This window comes from Medicago sativa, chromosome 6 (genome assembly GCF_051527215.1).
Source record: "Medicago sativa cultivar Bolivia chromosome 6, Bolivia_mono, whole genome shotgun sequence".
NCBI lineage: Eukaryota > Viridiplantae > Streptophyta > Magnoliopsida > Fabales > Fabaceae > Medicago > Medicago sativa.
This window is the reverse complement of record NC_140754.1, coordinates 92,638,831-92,661,137: the sequence shown is the minus strand read 5'-3', so window position 1 is coordinate 92,661,137 and position 22,307 is coordinate 92,638,831. Positions and strand designations below refer to the sequence as shown.

General features: G+C 32.9%; 1 protein-coding gene and 1 pseudogene across 2 annotated transcripts; one reads left to right on the top strand and one right to left on the bottom strand.

The window, feature by feature from the left end:
• Positions 1–6,288: 6,288 nt before the first annotated feature.
• LOC146918277 (putative disease resistance RPP13-like protein 1 pseudogene) lies at positions 6,289–10,823 on the top strand (annotated as a pseudogene). The gene is made up of 2 exons (XR_015016100.1): positions 6,289–10,153; positions 10,457–10,823. The product of XR_015016100.1 is annotated as a putative disease resistance RPP13-like protein 1 pseudogene (transcript).
• Positions 10,824–11,765: 942 nt separating this feature from the next.
• On the bottom strand, positions 11,766–17,232 carry LOC146918276 (NADH dehydrogenase ubiquinone 1 beta subcomplex subunit 10-B-like protein (Complex I subunit NDUFS6)). The gene is made up of 3 exons (XM_085719898.1): positions 16,904–17,232; positions 13,402–13,455; positions 11,766–11,998 (listed from the first exon to the last, which is right to left on the bottom strand). Exons 1-2 carry the CDS (start codon positions 17,190–17,192, stop codon positions 13,424–13,426), a joined length of 321 nt encoding a protein of 106 aa, XP_085576024.1. The 5' UTR covers positions 17,193–17,232; the 3' UTR covers positions 11,766–11,998; positions 13,402–13,423.
• Positions 17,233–22,307: the final 5,075 nt, after the last annotated feature.

The following is a 22,307-nucleotide window of genomic DNA, read 5'->3' as shown; positions in this document are numbered from 1 at the left end:
TCAAGGACTGAAGTGACTTACGGATTGAAGGGTGAAGGATTTTTTTGGATTTTTTTCTAAGTCAATGACCAATATGACAAGAGTTACACATCCAAAAACTCAAATGATGGTTTGCCCGATTTTATTTCTTCTCTCAACTATGGCTACTTAGTTGATGTCACATTCTATAAAAATTCAAGTATAAGTGGCTAGTCTTAATTCGGCTAAAAATGAACTAAATGAAAAATACATGAGATATGCGACTCACACACTCATGGGACGTGATTCACAGCAGTCGCTGAATCCACGCAGTCATGCAGTCAGAGAAATCTCAGCCATTTGATTTAATCCACGATTCAGATCTAATTGGTTTACTTTGCTCTCTAAACCCAATCTTGCCTTTAATCTTCTTCTCTCTCGCCACCATCATCAATCTTTCTCATTTTCCTCCTGTATAATTCACGTCACTCGTTTGTTCATCTTGATTCAAATCAAGTTTTTCAATTTATCAGTTTAAAAGCAATACAACCCTTCCATGGTGATAGTTTGACTTAGATGGTTCACTGTTGTTGCAAATTGAGTGTACCGAATCACATTGATGGAAAACAGAAGTTGTGGTGGTATGTTGTTGTGGTTGAGGTAGTCTGTGTTTGTGCTCAGATGAGGTGTGTCAGTCGGTTGTGGGCACTGTCTAAAGAACAAGTCGCTATGCAATTAAATAAACTGGTATGATGCCAAAAACCAGTCACATTTGGCATGGTTAAAGAAAATTGTTAGGTTGAAATTGAAATTGAATAAATTGAGATGGGGTTTTCAATTTATTCAACTCCATGGTTTATTCAAGATGAAAGCAATTGACCCACCACAAACAACCCTTTCATGGTGATGTTTGACTCAGATGGTTGATTGTTCTGCGGTGGCGTGTTGTGTTCAATTGAAAATACTAATATGGATTGCAATTGCCATGGATTGCTAGAACTAGCTGGTATGAAATTGAGTAAATTGCCATTCTTACAGGTTTGGAAAGAATTAGAATTTGACTGAGATAATTAAACTAAAATACATGTGTATAGATTATCTCAATGGGCATTAGTTTATGAAAAGTTAAACATGAGAAACAGGGATGAAGTAGACCTCCTTCTAGCGTTCTAGATTTCGGGAAAAGACGAAGAAACAGAACCTTACAAATTGGGGCAAGATATCTTATGTAAATTGGGTTTAACATTTTTTAATCTTGTGGTTTTTCATTATGGTGTGAAATTAGAGAATTGCCAAATTTGAACCATGTATTAAATTGAATGGTTGGGATTTCTTTGACTGCATGACTGCTCCTTCTCACCGACTGCAGTGAATCGCAGTCCCACACTCATTGTTTTAAGATTTTAATTTTTAGATAGAAATATGATATCAAAATCTCTTGAAAGTCTTGACCTTTTAGCTATTTCTCATACAACCTTTTCTTTTCTTTTTTTTGAGTAAATTTCTCATACAACCTTGAAACTAATGTAGTTAATGTGTCAATAGTCCACAATCATAACCTAATATGTGATCAATCAAATGGATAACTTTCAAATACCAAGTTTGATTATTTTCTAGTAAAGTTTGCATTACTTTGATATTTCCATGCATAGCGTTACAATGTCACCCAAAAAAAGTATAGTTCAACAAAATGAAGTTTAGAAATTATGGATGGATCAATAAATGCCAAAAAACAGCAAGAGGACAATCCTAATCTGACAGGGAATCAGAATCCAAAGTTATTGGAGTTGGACAAATACTAAAATTCAAAGGTCAAACTTCCTTGGAACTCCACTACAATGTCATGTCATAAAAAGATTGGATAGAACAAGTTTTCTTGTACAACAAGTAATCTCATTTTGGACATTGCTGCTTTCTTGTTTTGATCCAACATGCAAAAGCTTGTATTGTCCTTTCAGTTATAAATTATGGATGACATGTATATGACAAACTGAGAAATAGTCAATGGTCATTGTTAGATATTTTGTGTTGCATGCTGAGAGAGGAAATGAAAGTTGCAACAGTTATGATATGATCATGGGAAGAGAAACTCTTGTGTGAACCAGGACCAAGAAATTTGGTTTGGTCACACATGTAGTTTTTGTCTTCTCTCTCTCTTTACAAATAAACAAATATTTTCCATTTTCTCTCTCTTCTCTCTTCTCTCTCTCTCTCTTCTTTCTTTGGTTGTGACCAAAGAAAATTTCTTGATCCTAGACCACCTAAGAATTTTTCTCATGGGAATCCTGCAGGTATTGTTGAATCTCTTGGTACTGTAGCCATGATCTTCTGACTTATCTAGGTTGAGATCATAAATAAATTTATATGTGTGTGTGTGTGTGAGTATGTATGTATGTATGTTTTATCTTCACAAAAATTAAGCCTTGGTAAAACCTCTATATCTCTTTGTAACTTTATAAAAATATATTGCATTTTGATTTTGATGTATCAGTACTTATGACTATGTGGTGTAAACTAAGTTTAATTGCCATCACTTGTTAGACCAAATTATGGATAATTTGCATTTGAATATGAACATAATTTGAAGTTTCAAATTATAATATGATTTAGTAGAAGTGAAAGAAAATATTATTTGTCATTTTCCTCCTCGTTAGTTTGTGTAATTAAGACCTGCATATAAGTTTTTGGATATTTTATTAAAAATACAACAATCCTTTTCTTTTCATTGATTGTGTTTTGGATATGGATTTGTGCAATCACAATCATGTTTACTGATCACATTTTAGTGGTTTGATCAAAATCGGAAGATTCAAATTTTAAACTTGATATCTTAAATGCGTGTTTATTATATTGCGTGTTTATTATATTATGGATAAATTGTATTTGAATATGAATATAATTTGAAGTTTCAAATTATAATATGATTTAGTAGAAGTGAAATTAAAGAAAATATTATTTGTCATTTTCCTCCTCATTTGTTTGTGCAAGTAAAACCTTGATTTAAAAAACCTGCTATATGTAGCATATACTATATATACTATATAAGTTTTGACAATAAAGTTCAATTTGGATATTTTATTAAAATTATAATAATCTTTTTCTTTTCGTTGCTGGTGCTTTGGTTATGGATTTGTGCATTCACAATCATGTGTTGTCAGTCACATTTTAAGGGTTTGATAAGATCAGAGGATTCAAATTTTAAATTTGGTATTTTAAGTGCATGTTTGGTATCACGGTGACTCATTGTGATTTCGACAAACCTACCATGATACTAAACATATATTAAAAATTTTAAAAATCAAAATCTACATTGGAATCTAAACCTTTTAATCTTGATCTGTTTGTCTAAGTATTTAGATGCATGTTTGGTATCACGATGACTCGTTGTGATTTCGACAAACCTACCGTGATACCAAACATACACTAAATTGTTTAAAAATCAAAATCGACTTTGGAATCTAAATCATTCAAACTTGATCAGATGTCCACATATACACGACCCACTACATGCAACACAACCCAAATTCTTTATATATACACCTACACTCTCACACACACATTTGCTACATCATGGAAGAGGACAAAGTTTCTCTCAGAAAAAGTAGAAAGTTTAGACATTGTGCCATTGCTGAAAATCTAAACAGCATAGTACAACATTCTTTAAGGAGTGGTATTTAAGGAACAACAAGAGGGAGGGGCCATTTAGGTTGGGAGGGGGGGTACCTTGTCCATTTGTGGTGGAATGAGGGGGTGAAAAAATAGTAATTAGGAAGCATAGAACTCCTTTCTTTCCAATACGAAGGGCTAAGTAGAGGCAAGAGCTGTCATCTCATGCATTCGGATAAACTTAAATATTTGTCGGCTACACGACATGAAGTTTTGACCAAGTGCATGATGTGAGAGCAACTCCATCCGTCTGCTTAGTCCTACCATTGGATTGAAGGGAGTTCTATGTTTCACTTTAATGTTTTTCTTTCATCATGGGTGAATGAATTCAGTTACTGTTTCATGCTCTTTGAACATATGTTTGTTTCTTTCTCATTCTTGTGATTAAGTTTAACTTCTTACTTATGTTATCTTGTATATATGTGCAGATTTTCAAGCTTTGTATGATAAACCAAGAATCTTCCAACAACACTGCATCATGTGTTTGCTTTTCTGGATTCTCTGCTGTAGGAAAAACACATCTTTACATGTATCAAACAATATTGATGGTTAATTTGAGATTGGACGGCTCATATTACTCGATGCAAAATCAGTTTTAAACGATCTCATTCATCAAGAGATCAGATGGTTTGGATGCAAAACAGTGTAGTTAAACATCTATATGCCATTAAATTATTGAGGAATATAATTGGAGTCCAATAAGTATGTAATGACATGATATAGCAGAAAAATGTGAAGTTAAACATATATATGCCATGATGTTGTTTTGAGGTGATTGTGTATCTTTTGTACTCTATTGTGCTTGGAATATTGGTTTATTTGGCTTTTGACAAAGAAAAAAATTATATAAACTTATGTAATCAAGATATTTACAAAATTAAGCATGGTTCGTTACAACAATTGCTCGACAAAATTAAGCTTCAATCATATTGATGGCTGAAAGCGAATCGTCCTAATTTTGCTTTCTCTTATCATATATGGTGATTTAATCCTTTACCTTGTTTGGGTATCTATTTGTAATGGGGTGGCTTTGACTCTTGTTCATTTTCTGATTGTTTCCTGTTGTTTTTTGGATGTAATTTGATACTTCTTCCGCTGGTTTTTTGGCACTTCTTTGTGCTGAAATTTCCATGTTGTTTTAGTAATATAATTCGTTTTAGCTTCTTAAAAAAATTAACAAAAAAGCAAAGTTATCAAATCAAGATTCAAAATATGACATTAAAAACAAGTGACATATCAAAATTATAATTACTAGTTGGCATTGCAAAGTTGACAAAAAAGGGGTAATTTCCACTAAGTTCAGTTAGTAATTCATTCACAAAATTTGTGATTCATCAAAATGAATCAAAATTGAAGATAGGATTCACGTCCAAAATAGATGCCCTACTACACTAATATTTATATCTAGATCAATTGAGTTCAGTTTTGTAAGGAATGAACTCCAAATCTTTCGCACTTCCATCATCCAACTTCGGTCCAATCGCAGCACTGCAGTAGACCGTACTGTCGAACTTGCTCCGCCGCGCCACCATCGTCATCATAAAGTGGATTTGGATGGAGAATTGTCAGGGCGCCCGACGCAGGTGGAAAGTAGAGTTTCAAGGAAGATAGAAAGATGAGGAAAAAGAAAAAAGAAAAACAAGAAGAAAAGTTTAATTTCATAGTTACTCCCTTAGTTATTTTGGTTTCGAATTAAGGATTTAATTTATATGCACAAACACTAATTATTTTTACACATGTATTTAATCAAATCATTATACAATATCATTTTTATTGAGTTAACAAGAAAATGACAGAAAATGAGAGAAAGCAGAAGAAAAGAAGAGAAAGAATGAGATAATTAGTTCAATGAACCATTATTTCACATTAACTTGTAAAGGAAGCAATTACATGTATTTATAGTTTGTTAGTGAAGGATCATGGTAAGCTACTGTGATCTCTACTTCACTCTATCATAACAAACTATTCCTAAAATTCAACAAAGTTAGTTGCAACTAGTAACTAACTCAAAAACTGACTTAGCTCTAAATTCTAATAACTTGCAGCACAAGTAACTAAGAATCATGGTGCTCATCTTCTACATTGTTGATTAAACTAGCTTCTATTCCTTTTGTATTATGTTTTAACAATTTTTAATGTTTTTTTCTTACGACTTATATCATTTTCAGTGTTAGTTCTAAAATATCTCTACAAACACATATTTAACATGATATGATATGATTCAATGTACGTGTAAAAATATTCTACACGGTCAGTGCAAAAAATTAATCTCTTGAATTATGTTTCATGTTAATAGCTAGTTTGGATTCCAATTCGACAAACCACGTATTTTCACAACATTAAGTTGAGACTTAACATGAGGGACCACTAAAAGGGATGTTCACATGGTTTGAGCATATTCCAAGAATATGTTTGTTAATAATGAATAAATTATGGTTTAGGATCTTGCTAACGAATGCTCTCGGACACTCTATAAGAATCCTAATGAATAAATTATTCTTTTAAAATGTCTACAAATATGATTATATTCAAGTCATCTGCAACATCGACGAAGTCAAAGTCATTCTTGAATTATGTTTTATGTTCACAAGGTATGAAGTATGAACACACTCCAATAATTTGTGGGCCAATAATATAATGACTTTTCATACTATGCTATCATCAATCATCACAACAAAGCGTGTATTTTATTCCAACTATCTCACATGTCCTAGGTTTCTTACCCTTGACTTGTATATGTGTGTGTACACACACACACACAAATATATACACACACCTCAATTCATTAAGAATTGAAAAAAAAAATGGCTGCAACTTTGGTGGGAGGTGCATTTCTCTCTGCTTCTGTTCAAACAATAATGGACAGACTAACTTCACCAGAGTTTCGAAATTTCATCAACAACAAGAAGCTGAACATGTCACTTTTGAAGCAGTTAGAGACAACACTGCTCACTCTTCATGCTGTTCTTGATGATGCGGAGAAGAAGCAGATCAACAATCTTCCTGTCAAACAATGGCTTGATGAATTGAAAGATGCAATATTTGATGCTGAGGATTTGCTCAACCAAATCAGTTATGATTGCCTTAGAAGTAAGGTGGAAAGTAGAAGTAATAATACAGAAGATGAAAACATCACTGGTCAGGTTTGGAAATTCCTTTCATCTCCTTTTCAAAACTTGTATGGTGAGATCAATTCTCAGATGAAGAATATGAGTGAAAGGCTCCAACTATTTGCACAACAAAAAGATATCCTTGGCTTGCAAACTGTAAGTGGTAGGGTTTTTCTTAGAACACCTTCAAGTTCAATAGTAGATCAATCTTTCATGGTTGGTAGGAAGACTGATAAAGAGAAACTGATTAATATGTTGCTATCAGATAGTGATAATATTGGTGTTGTTTCAATTTTCGGCATGGGAGGTGTCGGTAAAACAGCCCTAGCTCAACTTCTTTACAATGATAAAGATGTTCAAGAACGTTTTGATGTAAAAGCTTGGGTTTGTGTGTCTGAAGAGTTTGATGTTTTGAGGGTAACCAGAACTTTACTTGAATCTATCACTTCAAGTGTTCGGGAAAGTGATAATCTCGATTTTCTTCGAGTCAAATTAAAGCAAAACTTGAAGGGAAAAAGATGTTTGTTTGTGTTGGATGACATGTGGAACGATAGCTATAATGACTGGCATGATCTAGTCACTCCCTTCATTGATGGAGAATCCGGAAGTAGGGTGATTATCACAACACGTCAACAAAAAGTTGTCGAGGTCACCCATACATTTCCTATCTATAAATTAGAACCTCTATCAGATGATGATTGCTGGTCTTTACTCTCAAAGCATGCATTTGGAAGTGAAGAACTTCGTGGCCGTAAAAACCCAAGCCTAGAAGCAATTGGTAGGAAGATTGCAAAAAAGTGTTGCGGATTGCCAATAGCTGCCAAAACACTTGGAGGACTTCTACGCTCAAAAGTGGATGCAAAGGAGTGGAGTGCAATTTTAAACAATGACATATGGAATTTTCCAAATGATAATGTTCTCCCTGCCTTGCTTTTGAGTTATCAATATCTTCCTTCTCATTTGAAAAGATGTTTCGCTTATTGTTCAATTTTTCCAAAAGATTATCCTCTTGATAAAAAGAAAATAGTTTTGTTGTGGATGGCAGAAGGATTCCTTGAAGATTCTCAAGGCAAAAAAACAATGGAGGAAGTAGGTGATGACTACTTTGTTGAATTGTTATCTAGATCATTAATTCAACAATCGCATGACGATTTTGGAATACAAAAGTTTTTCATGCATGATCTTGTCAATGATTTAGCTTCAATTGTATCTGGAAAAAGTTGTTGCAGGCGTGAACATGGTGGTAACATCTCTAAAAATGTCCGCCATTTGTCATATAACCAAGAAGAGTATGACATTTTCAATAAGTTTGAGAATTTCTATGATTTTAAATGCTTGCGAAGCTTCCTACCCATTGGCATCTGGTCGCAACAATGTTACTTATCTAAAAAGGTGGTTGATGATTTGATACCAACACTAAGAAGGTTGCGTGTGTTATCGTTATCGGGTTATAGAAACATCACCATGCTACCGGATTCAATTGGTAATTTGGTACAGTTGCGGTATTTAGATCTCTCCAACACTAGAATTGAAAGCTTGCCCAATACAACATGTAACCTTTTCAATTTGCAAACATTGATTTTATCATATTGCTATCATCTCGTTGAATTGCCGGTACATATTGGTAAGTTAATTAGTTTACGTCACCTTTACATTAGTTGGACACACTTAAAGGAGATGCCAATGGAGATTCTTGGATTAGAAAACCTTCAAACTTTAACAACTTTTGTAGTGGGCAAGCAAGAAGATGGGTTAAGTGTGAGAGAGCTTGGTAAGTTTCCTAACCTACAGGGAAAAATTTGCATCCAGAGGCTGCATAATGTCATTGATGTCGCTGAGGCATATGATGCCAACTTGAAGAGCAAAGAACATATCGAGGAGTTGGTGCTACAATGGAGCGAACTAACTGAAGATTCACAAACTGCAAAAGCAGTGCTTGATGCATTGCAACCGCCGATAAACTTGAAGAAACTGAGCATTGACTTCTATGGCGGAACAAGTATTCCAAATTGGTTGGGAGATTCTTCGTTTTCCAATATGGTGACCCTTTTCATTAGTAATTGTATATACTGCATAACACTTCCACCACTAGGGCAGCTACCTTCTCTCAAGGACTTGACTATTAGAGGCATGAAATTGGAGACAATTGGTGCAGAGTTCTATAGCATGGTGAGAGGAGGTTCCAGTTCTTCATTCCAACCATTTCCATCCTTGGAGATTTTGCGATTTCAGAACATGTCAAATTGGAAGGAATGGCTTCCCTTTGTTAGCAACAAATTTCCTTTTCCTCGTCTTAAATCTCTCATGTTAATCCAGTGTCCTAAACTGAGTGGATACTTGCCTAACCATCTTTCTTCCATAGAACAAATTGGAATATATGGTTGTGATCTTCTCTTGGCAACACCACCTACTCTGCATTGGCTCTCATCGATAAAAAAGATAACAATCGAGGGAGATTTAGATTCTCAAGCGTCTGCTGAAACAATCCAATGGTCGTTGCTTGAGACTGATTTTCCTTGTCAGCTGCAGCGTGCATCAATCCGTTGTTGTGATACACTTCTGTCTCTACCTAAAATGATTATAAGCAGCACTTGTCTCCAACACTTGGAACTTTATAATATTCCATATCTCATTGCATTTCCAGCAGACTGTCTACCAACTTCATTGCAATCACTCAGAATTATCGACTGTGAGAGTTTAACATTTTTGCCTCCTAATATGTGGAGTAATTATACATCTCTTATGACATTGGAGCTAGGAAATAGTTGTAATGCACTTACCTCCTTTCCATTGGATGGTTTCCCTGCACTACAAAGTCTTTCCATTGATGGTTGTAGGAATCTGGAATCCATTTTTATTTCAAATAATTCTTCCCTCGCAACTCTTGAACGTTTGACTCTCGTAGAACTTCCAAAACTGAACTTATCATTTGGTGAAGGAGCTTGCCTACCTCCCAAGTTACGATCATTTCATATTAAATCCGTGAGAATAACAACGCCTGTAATTAAATGGGGTCTCCAACGCCTAACTACTCTTTCGGTTTTAGATATTGGCGGTGATGACATTGTTAACACTTTCTTGAAGGAGAAGTTACTGCCTATTTCCTTAGTGTCTCTGACAATCACTAATCTCTCTGAAATGAAATCATTCAAAGGAAATGTGTTTCAACATCTTTCCTCTTTGGAAAGCCTTCACTTTCTACATTGTCCAGGGATTGAGTCTCTGCCAGAAGACACATTGCCTTCATCTCTCAAGTTACTGAGCATCAGAAAATGCTCTCTATTAGAGGCAAGGTATGAAGATCAGAAAGGGAAACATTGGTCCAATATTGCTCATATTCCTGTCATAAAAATAAATGGCCAAGTGATAATATGAGCAATGGAAAGGTTATAAAGCATTGCACTCCTTTTTCATTTCAGGTACCCTTTTCTTTTATATAACTAGCTAATGATAATGTGTTTAATTATGTGTGCATTTGTTGGTTGTGATGAACGAAATACTGAAAGATTTCTGATCTCTTACCGATTTTTTGCCAATCTGCTTCGTTATTTATCGGCATCCCTTGCTTAAATTCTTTACCTAGAAAGTCTGTTAATAGACTCAACTGAAACAATAAGATGTTGGAGGATTTGAAGAGAATCTTGTAGCATGATATGTCCTATCCTATAAGGCTATAACTATATGCCTTTATGCTAACATTGTTAATTTTCTTATATTGGCAGGGAGTGTTAAATCTCTCATCAGATCTTGTGCTATATCCATGAATATAAGGGATGCAGGTGTTGTGATTGATGATCTATACAATGCATTTAGACCTAGTTCTTTGTAGTTTCATATAAATATCCACCTTTGAGAATGGTTTTTACACAAAAACTTGGTTAAATAGAGTGATAAACAAGCTGGTGATATGGAAGCATGTGTCCTAGTTGTGGAGCTTGTGTATACAAAAACTTGTACTTGGTAACATTGAAGTTATTGTAATATTGAAGTTATTGTGTGTTTGACCAAAGTTTAGGATATATTTTTTTCACCTTTATGTATGTATTGACTTTCCATGACCATTCAATATAATATATGCTTGCAATCAAAGCAGAAGGGGTTTGAAAGGTACACACACGAATGGATGTAATCAAGAGTGCATTAGTAGGAAGTAATCAAGGAAAATGGATGTAATTTACACATGATAGAGTAAAGTGTAACCATTCATCAAGAGAGGTAAGAAAAGAAAAAAAGGAAGAATCCCTCAAATATCAACCTGATAATAACTAATTGACTATGTTTTCAACTTTTTAACTGAGTAAAAAAAGGAGAATATTAAAAACCCAAAGTACTATAACAATAGAATTGGAAGGGATATGACAGTGAACCAAACTCGTTTGCAAATTTTTTATTAATTAGAAGTGAGATAGGAAATGGTGCAAGCAGGTTATTTTGGAGTGAATCATGGGAGGGCAACCAACCAATCAGTTTACAATTTCTTGAAATGTGCAGATTGACCGCTGATAGATGCGATACCATGTCACAGAAGCAGATGTAGGTGGGAAGCGCACAGGTTTGAGCACAGAATGGTGGCAAATTTACAGACATGTATCAAATGTTTGGTTATTTGCGTCCCAAGACATTTTCAAAGGTACTAATGTTTTTGGAAACATAAGATATCACGATAAGAAACCATGTCCAAGCTTGAGGTACTTGACAAAGACGACATAAAATGGTGACTATCTATGCCAAGATAGAATGTGATTCATCATATTGAATCAAAATTTTAGACATAATTCATGTCCAAGATAGATACGCTACTGCACTAAGATTCATACCAATTAGGGTCAGTTTTATAACGAATCGAGATACAAATTGCATGTTCGATACTGACATCACTAACATCATAACTTCAAATGATGAGGTTTCAAAATTAACAAATGGAGTATGGCAGTGAAGTTTCAAAATTCAAGCACTCTTCTCTTGAATAATAGGATTTGGAATGGACTAGGGGCATATTCAATTATATTATTGATAAAGCACACATCATAATAACAAGGAACAGAAGAAACTTATTTCACAATCTGATGTACTTTTACTCATAAGAATTTTCATACTTGTTTACATTTAAATGCTAATAACAAGCAATAAAAGCCTTGTAAGCCAAGGCAAAGCAAAATACAGTTGTAGTTCACAGGAAATTGACTAAGGAAAATGAACAAAACACAACAGCTTGAACATAGGCATTCCTCCACCTACAATCTGATTAGGGTGATAAAACTTCCCTGCAAAAGGACCAACTCTTTAATTTCATACAGACACATAATTATGGTAACGATACAAGAATATTTTGAAATAAAAAATATGCTTAAATGTAGTTTTGGTCCCTCTATTTTGTTTCATTTACGATTTTGATCTCAATATTTCTAATCCACGGTTTTAGTGCCAAAACTTTTAAAATAACTGGTTTTATTCCTCCAGCTACACATTAATACATTTTGAGATAGAATGTTGATGGTGTGAGAAATGAGATGCTTATGTGACATCTTAATTGATCATGTGACACTATATATGTGGATTCATAAATACTAATTTACATTAATTTGATGTAAAATATTCTCTAGGTAAATCCTCACTTAATAACTCATTTTAATGGCATCAACTTAGATGTTACATAAGCATCTAAATTGCCACATCATCAAAATTCAGCCACAAAATGTTATAGGTGGAGAAAAAGTCGGCCATTTCAAACACTTGGGGACTAAGATCCTTGATTTCGAAAGAGGGAGATCATGAATGAAAAAAAATAGAGTAATCAAAACTACATTTAAACCTAACAAATATTTAAACTGCCAATAGAGCAAAAGACATTAGAATAGCACGGATATTCTGAATTGATGAACTATGCATCTGAAAGAGAACAAAAATTATGACAAACTATGCATCTGAACTGTTGAACTATGCATCTGCATAGGTAGTTTTGAATCTTTTAGATACATTGGAGAAGAATTTGGTCAGCTTGTTACTTCAACCAAATTAGCAAAACAAAGGTTTCTGACCAGATATATATAAAATATATCCAATTACTAGTTCTTAACTACCGGCATTGCAATGAGTCGTCAACTATCACTTGGTGGCAAAATATGGAGGGAGGATAGGAAGCAAGGATAAGTGGATAACCAATGAATTAAGATCGCTTGCAGATGTACACTAATGAACCTTCCTCTTTTTCTTTTTTTTTAACAAGACTAGTGAACCTTCATCTAATGACGCGTGACAAAATTTCACACCTATTTTCTGCAATTTTTTTCTCAGATTCATGCAAGAGCACAAGATCTTAACTAGTTTAATGCAATAACCGCACCATAGTTTATTTTAATTTACTTCCAGGAGCCATATTGCCCTTATTTCATACCAGTCATTCCCCTTAAATCTAGAAATGAGTTTAATGGCGATAAAAATCAAATTAGGATGCTCTACAAAGTTGATATTTTGATACTTTCAAACTTAGTGTAGTTACAATGGTAAAGGTTGCTGATTTACTCCCTCCACCAAAGTTTTGAATGCACAATAATGAAAAGTTAAGTGGTAACAAAAATTTCTAGTCGGCGTAGACATTTTTTATTGCATGTCCAATTATTTGCAGTAGGATAAAAGAACAATTGATAGAAATGAAGTTTGAGATTACCTTTTATTTATCCACGGGGAAATCATTCGGACTCAACTGCCTCAACTTTTGGTCCTGGTTCAGAAAATTAACACGACATAAGATATTATCACACAGAGGCCCAAAGGTCAACAAAAAAGAGAATAAGTTATGATTGATTACTCTAGAGAACATCAAACAAATTCCCGAAAAAACAAAACTCAAACTATAATGGTTCAAAAAGAAAAAAAGATAGTGTTTGCCTTGCTTCAATTTCATCTTGGCAGTTGAAAAATAAAATATATACATATTTAGATTCTTTGTCTAATTCCCAAATATCAATAGCAATAAAAGCTTAATGGAATCACTCCATTCACTAACTAATTCATCTCACAATGAAAGCACTCCTTACACACACAAAAACACAACTTAGCTGAGAGGAGGCAGCTTTGCAATTTCAAAACATTCATCATTTTGCATTGAAAAACTAAACCTTAAAACATCACAATAAGATAAAGATTGAACTCGATCCATAAATGAGAGACTAAAAGCACAAAGCAAAAAAGCTCAAATTTGGCTTCCATTTCAATTTCCCTTCCCAAAGACACCCTTTAAGCACAGGCAAAAGAATGTTCATGCAGCCCTAACTTGCTAATCCCTAAAAACCTATGAAGCACGGATATGGACACGTACAACGACACGGACATGCCGACACCGCTAATAATTTGAGAAAATCATTAAATTCAAGGTAATTATATGTGTCGGTGTCAGTACATGACATGTGTCCATGCTTCATAGCTAAAAACCTTTCTACATTGAACATGAATCATGAAGCAGCGATTTTAGTACAAAAACATGTGTTTGTGGTTACTGCCAGCTAAATTTACTTTTGTCTAAAAAGTCAGATTTAGCATAAGTGATAACAAGTAGATTTTGTATGTTGAAAATTTTACACTAAAATTGCATTATATAATGCAAGCACTCCGTTACTCCATAATTGAAATTAAAGTTGATTTTGACTTCAAACTTAGTATTAGAGTATAAACATTTAAACATACATTGCTTCACTTCAAACTCAATATTAACCGAATCAAGTTTACAAAATAAGTTCATTCAAATCAAATGCTTATCTAAACACATATTAAACCTTTTACAAACAGCATACCGAATTAAACAATTTTAAAATGAAAAGTGGAATGCCCAAAGACACTTTTAATCACCCACCACAAATAAAAACATCACACCATGAGAGCAATTACAAACACCCCACTTCACAATTCGCTTAACAGAATCCTCCAAAAACAATTCCAATCAACACAGCGAACCAACACGAAAATCCTTTATAATAAAAATGACAACTTTTGAGAAATTATATAGACCAACTTGAGAATTCACAACTAAATACACACTAAGCCTTTTACAAACAGCATACAATGGAATGTCCAAAGACACCTTTTAGCTACCCAAAGACACTTAACAACCGACTAAGAGCATCTCCAATGGGGGTCCTTACTTAACAAGGACCACTCCCCGTTAAGGACCCTCCATTGGAGGAAGAAAAATTGAGTCCCCGTTAAGGAACGGACAACTATATAAGGACCCTCTCTCTCCCGAGTAACTAACGGGTCCCACGTTTAAAAAAGTAATAAAATGTGTACTACTTGGTCCCACTTGCATAAAGAAGTAATAAAATGTGTACTACTTGGTCCCACTTGCATAAAGAAGTAATAAAATGTGTACTACTTGGTCCCACTTGTAAAAATGAGTAATAGATAAATTATTTTTGTTTAATATGTAAAGATAGTGGGACATATTTAAATAATTTTCATTGGAGTCCTTCTTAGTGTATTGCCATTGGAGTCATTGAGTTCTTAACAGGTACTTTTATTAAAAAATTATAAATAAGTGATGTGTCACGTGGGGTCCATTTAAGGAGTCATTGTTAGGAAACTACCATTGTGGATGCTCTAACACAGCCCCCTTATTCATTATAAGCTATTGCTATAACAAAAGATCAAATGAAGTTTAACTGTTTGCACATAAGCTATAGCCTATAAGCTATTTTCATGAGCTATCATAGAGAGAATAGGGAAATAAGGTGAAAACATATTATAGACAGGGCCCTGTTTGGACAAACACTGTTTTGACTTTTGACAACTAATTTAATTAAACGCTTATAGCTTAAGCGACTATCATACAAGTTTTAATTTATAAGCTATTTTCATCACTTAATTAAACGCTTATAGCTTAATCGACTATCATACAAGTTTTAATTTATAAGCTATTTCCATCACAAAAGATAAAATGAAGTCAAACTGTTTTCATAAGCTATCAAGAATAACTTATAGCAATAAGTTGACAACACAATCCATCTCACAAGTGTTTATGTCGGTAGATAAACTCAAATAAACCAATTCAATCGGTTCATAAGTTATTTCAATAAGCTCTCACGAGTCACATGTACATAGAATAACCTCAAAAAAAAACAATCAAACAAACCCTTAACCCTTAATCAACAAAACCACTCAAAAACAACAAACCAAACCAACACTTTTCACACCACACAAACCCATTTAACAATCCACAACAAAAAAAAACAAATTACATAAAAAAATCCCCAAAAAAATAAAAGAGAGATCAACAAACCATGGAGAGAAGAGTAGTGACTATCTTTACCCCAAAAAATATCATGTGTCGACTCAAGATACTATTTGAGAGAACTTATGGAAACAACTTACGACATGTTCATAAGTTCTTTGTAGCTTATAAAAATTCAATTTAACTCTTATATTTTGTTATAGAAATAACTTATACATAAACACTAGTGCTAGAAATGCTTAATCAGCTATTTTTATATAAGCTATCAAATGTCATAAGATCTCCCAAGTGCTTGCAAGTCGATAAACTCAACTAAACCAATACATTGCTTGGATAGATAGTTCAATTAAGAGCTTGTAGCATAAGCACTCATCATGTGAGTGCTTATGTATAAGCTATTTCTATAACAAAACATAAAAGAAAGTCAAACTACATCTATAACAAAACATAAAAGAAAGTCAAACTACATATAAGCTAATTTCAAAAACTCTGGTCAATAAGCTGTTTTGACATGTTATAAACAGTTTCTATAAGCTCTCCCAAGTTCTTGCAACCCAAACATACCCTTAATTAACAAAAACATGAAAACCTTCCATACTACATAAAAATCTCAACTTTAGACAAAATCACACCAACCCATTTGACAATTCACAACAAAAAGCAATTATACATAAGCACTTATAAAACCCTTACACTACAAATGCTTAATAAAACTATCCAAACAAGGTCTATGTCTAGAAGTTGTTTCCATAAGCTCTCCCAACTACTTGTCACTCATATAAGCTCAAATCAATCCAAACATGCACTTAATCAACAAAAACATCAAACCCTTCAATACTACATAAAAATCACAACTTTAGACAAAATCACACAGACCCAATTCATAATTTCACAACAAAAACCAATTATACATCAAAAAGAGAACAAAAGAGAATAAAACACAGACCATGAAGAGAAGGGTGACGACCATCTTTCCCCCAACCAATCCCTCTAGTAGACTCAAGATACTGTTTCACAAGATGACGACATTTCTGATGATGATTAATCCCTTCAATCCTATAACACCAACGAAGCTTTTCACGAATAATCTTCGCTTTTTCGATCTGAATCCATTTTTCACGAACAATGTGTTCCCTCATTTCCAGCATCGCCACTGGATCTTTGTATGGGTTCGCCGGATCGAAATCGTCCGGTGGGTTGTCATCGAACTCCACATACCCCTTCTTCCTTCCCATTTTTCACTCTTTCGGAGATGAACACAACACAGTTCTGAATCAATCGCGAATTCTGATACCTTTGTGTTTGTGTTTGTGTTTGTGTAGAGTTTTATTGGGCTGGGCTTTTTGTTTGGGCTATTAGGGCATAATTTCAAGTAAAGCCCATTGTTTACTTGCTCATAATTAATTCGAGAAATTTCTTTTCTCACTCTCGAACAATCTTATGCGTTCGTTTGGATTCTAAAATCCAAAAAAATGGAGGGTTTTTAAATGTATTTTATGGTTGCGGAACATATAATCTAAAACTCAATAGGACACGCAGGAAATCGGTATGTGTGGGATAAGAAATTCTCGTTAAAGCATTGTTAAATAGTACGGGAGACGGTTGCAGAAATTGGACGACGTGCAAAACACAAGGGTATTGTGGTAATATTGGAAACAAGTGATGGGTATGTATCAATTCAAAGTAGCGCAATTCTTGTATTTCGTATACACGGTGCTTGTAACATACGACATTCACTTTCTCATTAATTCAGTGCGACTATAACACGCGTTAGTTTTTGTGTGTTAGTTATCCGGTTCCAAGGAAAAGGTGCCCAAAGTCTTGTTAATGATTGTCCCACTAACCAAGAGGTTCTCTCAAACGATTTGTCTTAGGAGAAACTTATTAACAACACGTTGTTTTGCTACTACATCTAAGTTTTTGAAATTTAAGACATTTGCTTCAAAACCAAATCATAAACAAAATCAGTAATAGGTGGTAATAGTTCACTTAGAGCCTGTTTGTACATCTTATCTTCTAAAAAATAATGCTTAAAAAAAGTAATGTTGGAAGTTTTGATTTGTTTCTTACATAATCTAAAAAAATATAGAATATTATAGTAATCTACTTCAAATGATATGTTGTCAGTTTTCAGCAGCTTCTTTTGAAAATAATTTTTAATAGCTATTTTTTTAAAGTGAAAGTCTATTTTATTTTCTGAGAAAATTCTCATGATCCAATTCTATTTCTTAAAAAATTAAAAATGACAATTATTCCCCTTGTTCTCGTAACAAAAAACAAACAAACATTTCTGTTACTTTTTCCTTATCTAATTGGTTTGTTACTTCAGAGGCAAATGATAGTAGAAAAACACAGAGAAAAGAAAACAAAAAAATGTCACAGGAAGTAGTAGATGAAGGTATAATGGAGAAAGAGAGTAAGAATGAAGAGGAAGAGAGTGAACAAGGAAAACCTCATATTCCTCTTAATCATGAAATAGTGGTTGAAGGTATAATTGAGAAAGAGATTAAGACTGAAGAGGAAGAAAGTGAACAAGCACATTAAATCATTCTAAAACCTAAGTTAATTCTATCAGGGCCAGGACTTCTACAACTTTCGCAATCCTAAATTGTCTGTTTCACTTCCTCTATACTAAAATGTTTGATGAGACCAACCACCCAGACATGATCCAACAAACGAAACCATAAATTCTCCACATCAAATTGATCAACTAAAGGAACTTTAAAATGAGTAGAAAATGTGGGAAAAAAATTAGTATAGATTTAATTGACACATAAGCACAATGGAATAGAAGAAATGCGAGGAAGTATTTGTTCAATTTGAACTTTTATTCTTTGGTACATTTCAATTATAAGTTTTTAACTAGTGCATTTACATGTGCGATGCCCATATATACATCGGATACAAATATAGTATATATAGTGAAAATACTTGTGTTAGAAAAATGATAAATAAATTATTATCGGTCTTAAAATGTATAAAATTATATTATATGGATAAATAGTTTATGAAATTAAACACTTTGTGTTTTTTAGTGTGTTGCTTCCAGATAATTATGGTTCGATGTTTTATCTTGGTTAGGTTTCACTAGTGTTATGACAACATAACACTAATGAAAGAACGTGTGTGCGGTTCAGTTAACATGTTTGGTTTTTTATCACTAGAAAGTGAAAAAAAAACATGTGTGCATGCGATTTGGATGACCTGTATTTGGTCAATTTGAAAATAACATAATTATATAATGTGGTGCTCGGTTAATATATTTGTCTAACTTGTTCACCTTTAGACATGGTTAAATTTTTTCATTTATAACTTTTTCCATTTGTTGCAATTTGGAGAGAGATAGATTAAAAAAAATAAGTGGTGGGTCCTATCACTAAGTGGATCCCACCATCATTATTTTTTAGGCTTAATTGCACTTTTGCCCCCTATATTTTGCCAATTGTGCGATTTTGCACCCCATTGTTTCAAACGAGCGATTTTGCACCCTATATTTTGCCAATTGTGCGATTTTGCACCCCATTGTTTCAAACGAGCGATTTTGCACCCCATAGTTTTCCCCCTTTCTGATTTTGCACCCCAAAAAATAAAAAATAAAAATCAGTTTTTTTCCAAAAAATTTAAAAAATCGAAAAAATTAGAAAAATCGTAAAATATAATCGATTTTTTTTAAAATTCTGGAATTTAATTTTCAAAATACAAAAAAAAGTAAATTTTCAAAATTTTAAAAAAATATGACCTTTTTAAATTGGTATCCAGATTTTTAAAAATTAAATTTTTTTCCCGAATTTTTTAAAAAATCTAACCTTTTTTTAAATTGGTATCGAGATTTTTAAAAATTAAATTTTTTTAAAAAATCTGACCTTTTTTTAAAATTTTGAAAATTTACAATTTTTGTATTTTGAAAATTAAATTCCAGAATTTTTTAAAAATCTCGATTATATTTTCTCGATTTCTTTTCTAATTTTTTAAATTTTTTTCGATTTTTTAAATTTTTTGGAAAAAAACTGAATATTTTTTTGATTTTTTGGGGTGCAAAATCAGAAAGGGGAAAAACTATGGGATGCAAAATCGCTCGTTTGAAACAATGGGGTGCAAAATCGCACAATTGGCAAAATATAGGGTGCAAAATCGCTCGTTTGAAACAATGGGGTGCAAATTAAGCCTATTTTTTATGTGTCTATCTCTCTCAAATTGCAACAAATGGAAAAAGTTATAAATGGAGAGGATCTTGACCCTTAAACATTTTTTCTCATGGTTCCTTTTTACGGTTTCTCATATTATTTGTTTATCAAGCATAACATTCAATCTCTTAGTTATAAATGGGACAATGTGTGGCCCCGATCTAATGGCATGATGTCATTAGTGGCACCAAAGTGCCACCCAAGCTTTGATATTGATTTTTTTTATGGCGTCGTCGTTTTGATGTCTTTTATGTTTTGTTAACTATGTAACTTTTTTACCACAACACTCCTTGTGATTTGACTGTTTGTTCTACTTTATTATTTCTTTGGTCTTTTAAAAGAAAAAAGTTTATGAAATTAATTAGTAAAACACAAAAACATAAAATTGCACGCACACACTCACACACAAACATATAATATTTTAGTTTTTAAAGCATAAATATATATCATAATTGTTTTAATAAAAATATTACTTTCAATATAAGTAATCAAACAAATCTTTTAATCATTCATTTTTCATACGATTTCACGTTTGATTTGTATTAATCCATAACGATATATTAATTGAAAACATGATATATTTTTTGGGATGGAATTATCATTATTCCAATTATACTCTTAAACAAATTTACTTTTAATAATATTATATTGTTGGTGTTGTTGAAATAGATATGAACTTTTTATTATCTTTGTTATACTATTGGTAAAAGATACATATTTTTTGGGATGGAATATATATATAGTCTAGAATTTAATATATTTGTTTTTGTAACGTCCATACTAAATTTATCTAGAATATTTAGATGAGCGTTAAAATTAGGAATTGTGTTATTTGAACATCCATATATGCGACAACTTTTGTGACAATCAAAATTTTATAAAGGAAATGAGGTAGTGGCACAAAAACCAAAACAATAGATAGAGAAAGTAAAAAGATAAAGTGAGTATGAGAGATTAAGTTGTCACAAAAGTTGTAAAAAATGATTGTTCAAATATCATTTCTCTAAAATTAGTACTAGGTACATTAAAATTATAACATATTCAATCTGAATGAAATACATCGCATACACAATCTCATACAAATACATACATCAATGCTAATTAACAAGTACAAATCATATGATCATATCTGAATACATAAGCACGGACTATCTAGTACAAAGTACATAAACTATGTTTGAGTACATCTGCGTTAACTGATGAGTACATAATACATAACAAGTGGTAAACAAGATAATAAACATAATACTATACACCATAGATCATTCAGCTTCCTTCTACTTACCCTTATCACGAGCAACATGCATCTCTGAAAAGAAATAAAAGGATTGGGATGAGACATAATGTCTCGTTGAGCTCCACCTATCCTAGGGTGATATTGATTGGGGGATACTAAGATCACTAACACTATCTAAGATTAAATCATATTATTATGTTCAATTATTAATATAGCTAGTGTATAACATATGCAATATTATCTCGAGTTGATTGTATGGAATGTCCGGGTGGAGTAATCCTGAAACATTCTTCTGACTATTTGACTGTAATACGTATCAATCAGGCTAGAGTTAGAACTCCTCTTGTCGTCATGTGGGCATTCCTTTAAGAAAATGTCTCGTCCAAACTTACGTGGAACCACAATAAACAACATTTGTATGCATAATATTCTTATCATTATGTAATCCCATTTCGTAGAAGTTAGTAACCAACCCGTATTTTGTCATTCTTAGGTAATTCTTATTATATCTCTATGGTTTATGAATTGTCATTACGCTCGTACTTGCACTGAAAATTAGTTAAACTTTATTTTACATGTCCCTTTATCCCTGCACCTTTTTTAACGTTTGTAAAGAAAACAAAAAATAAAAAGAAATGCATATCAATAATATTCATGATTTGTGGTCTTCCTCTAAAAAAAATGATTTGTGGTCTTGAAATAATGTTTGTGGTGATTCATATTCAATAAAAGAAGTATATATGCACCTGAGACACGAAGTTACTAATGACGATGACATAATTCAAAGAAATGGAATTATTTGGAATAAAAGTTTTTTGTTGAAAGTTTCATTTTTGCTTGGAGATTGTTGAATAACTTTTACTAACAAATGATAACTTGTTCAAATGTGGAACTTAAGACCTTCAATTTAGTACATTTGTATTTCATAT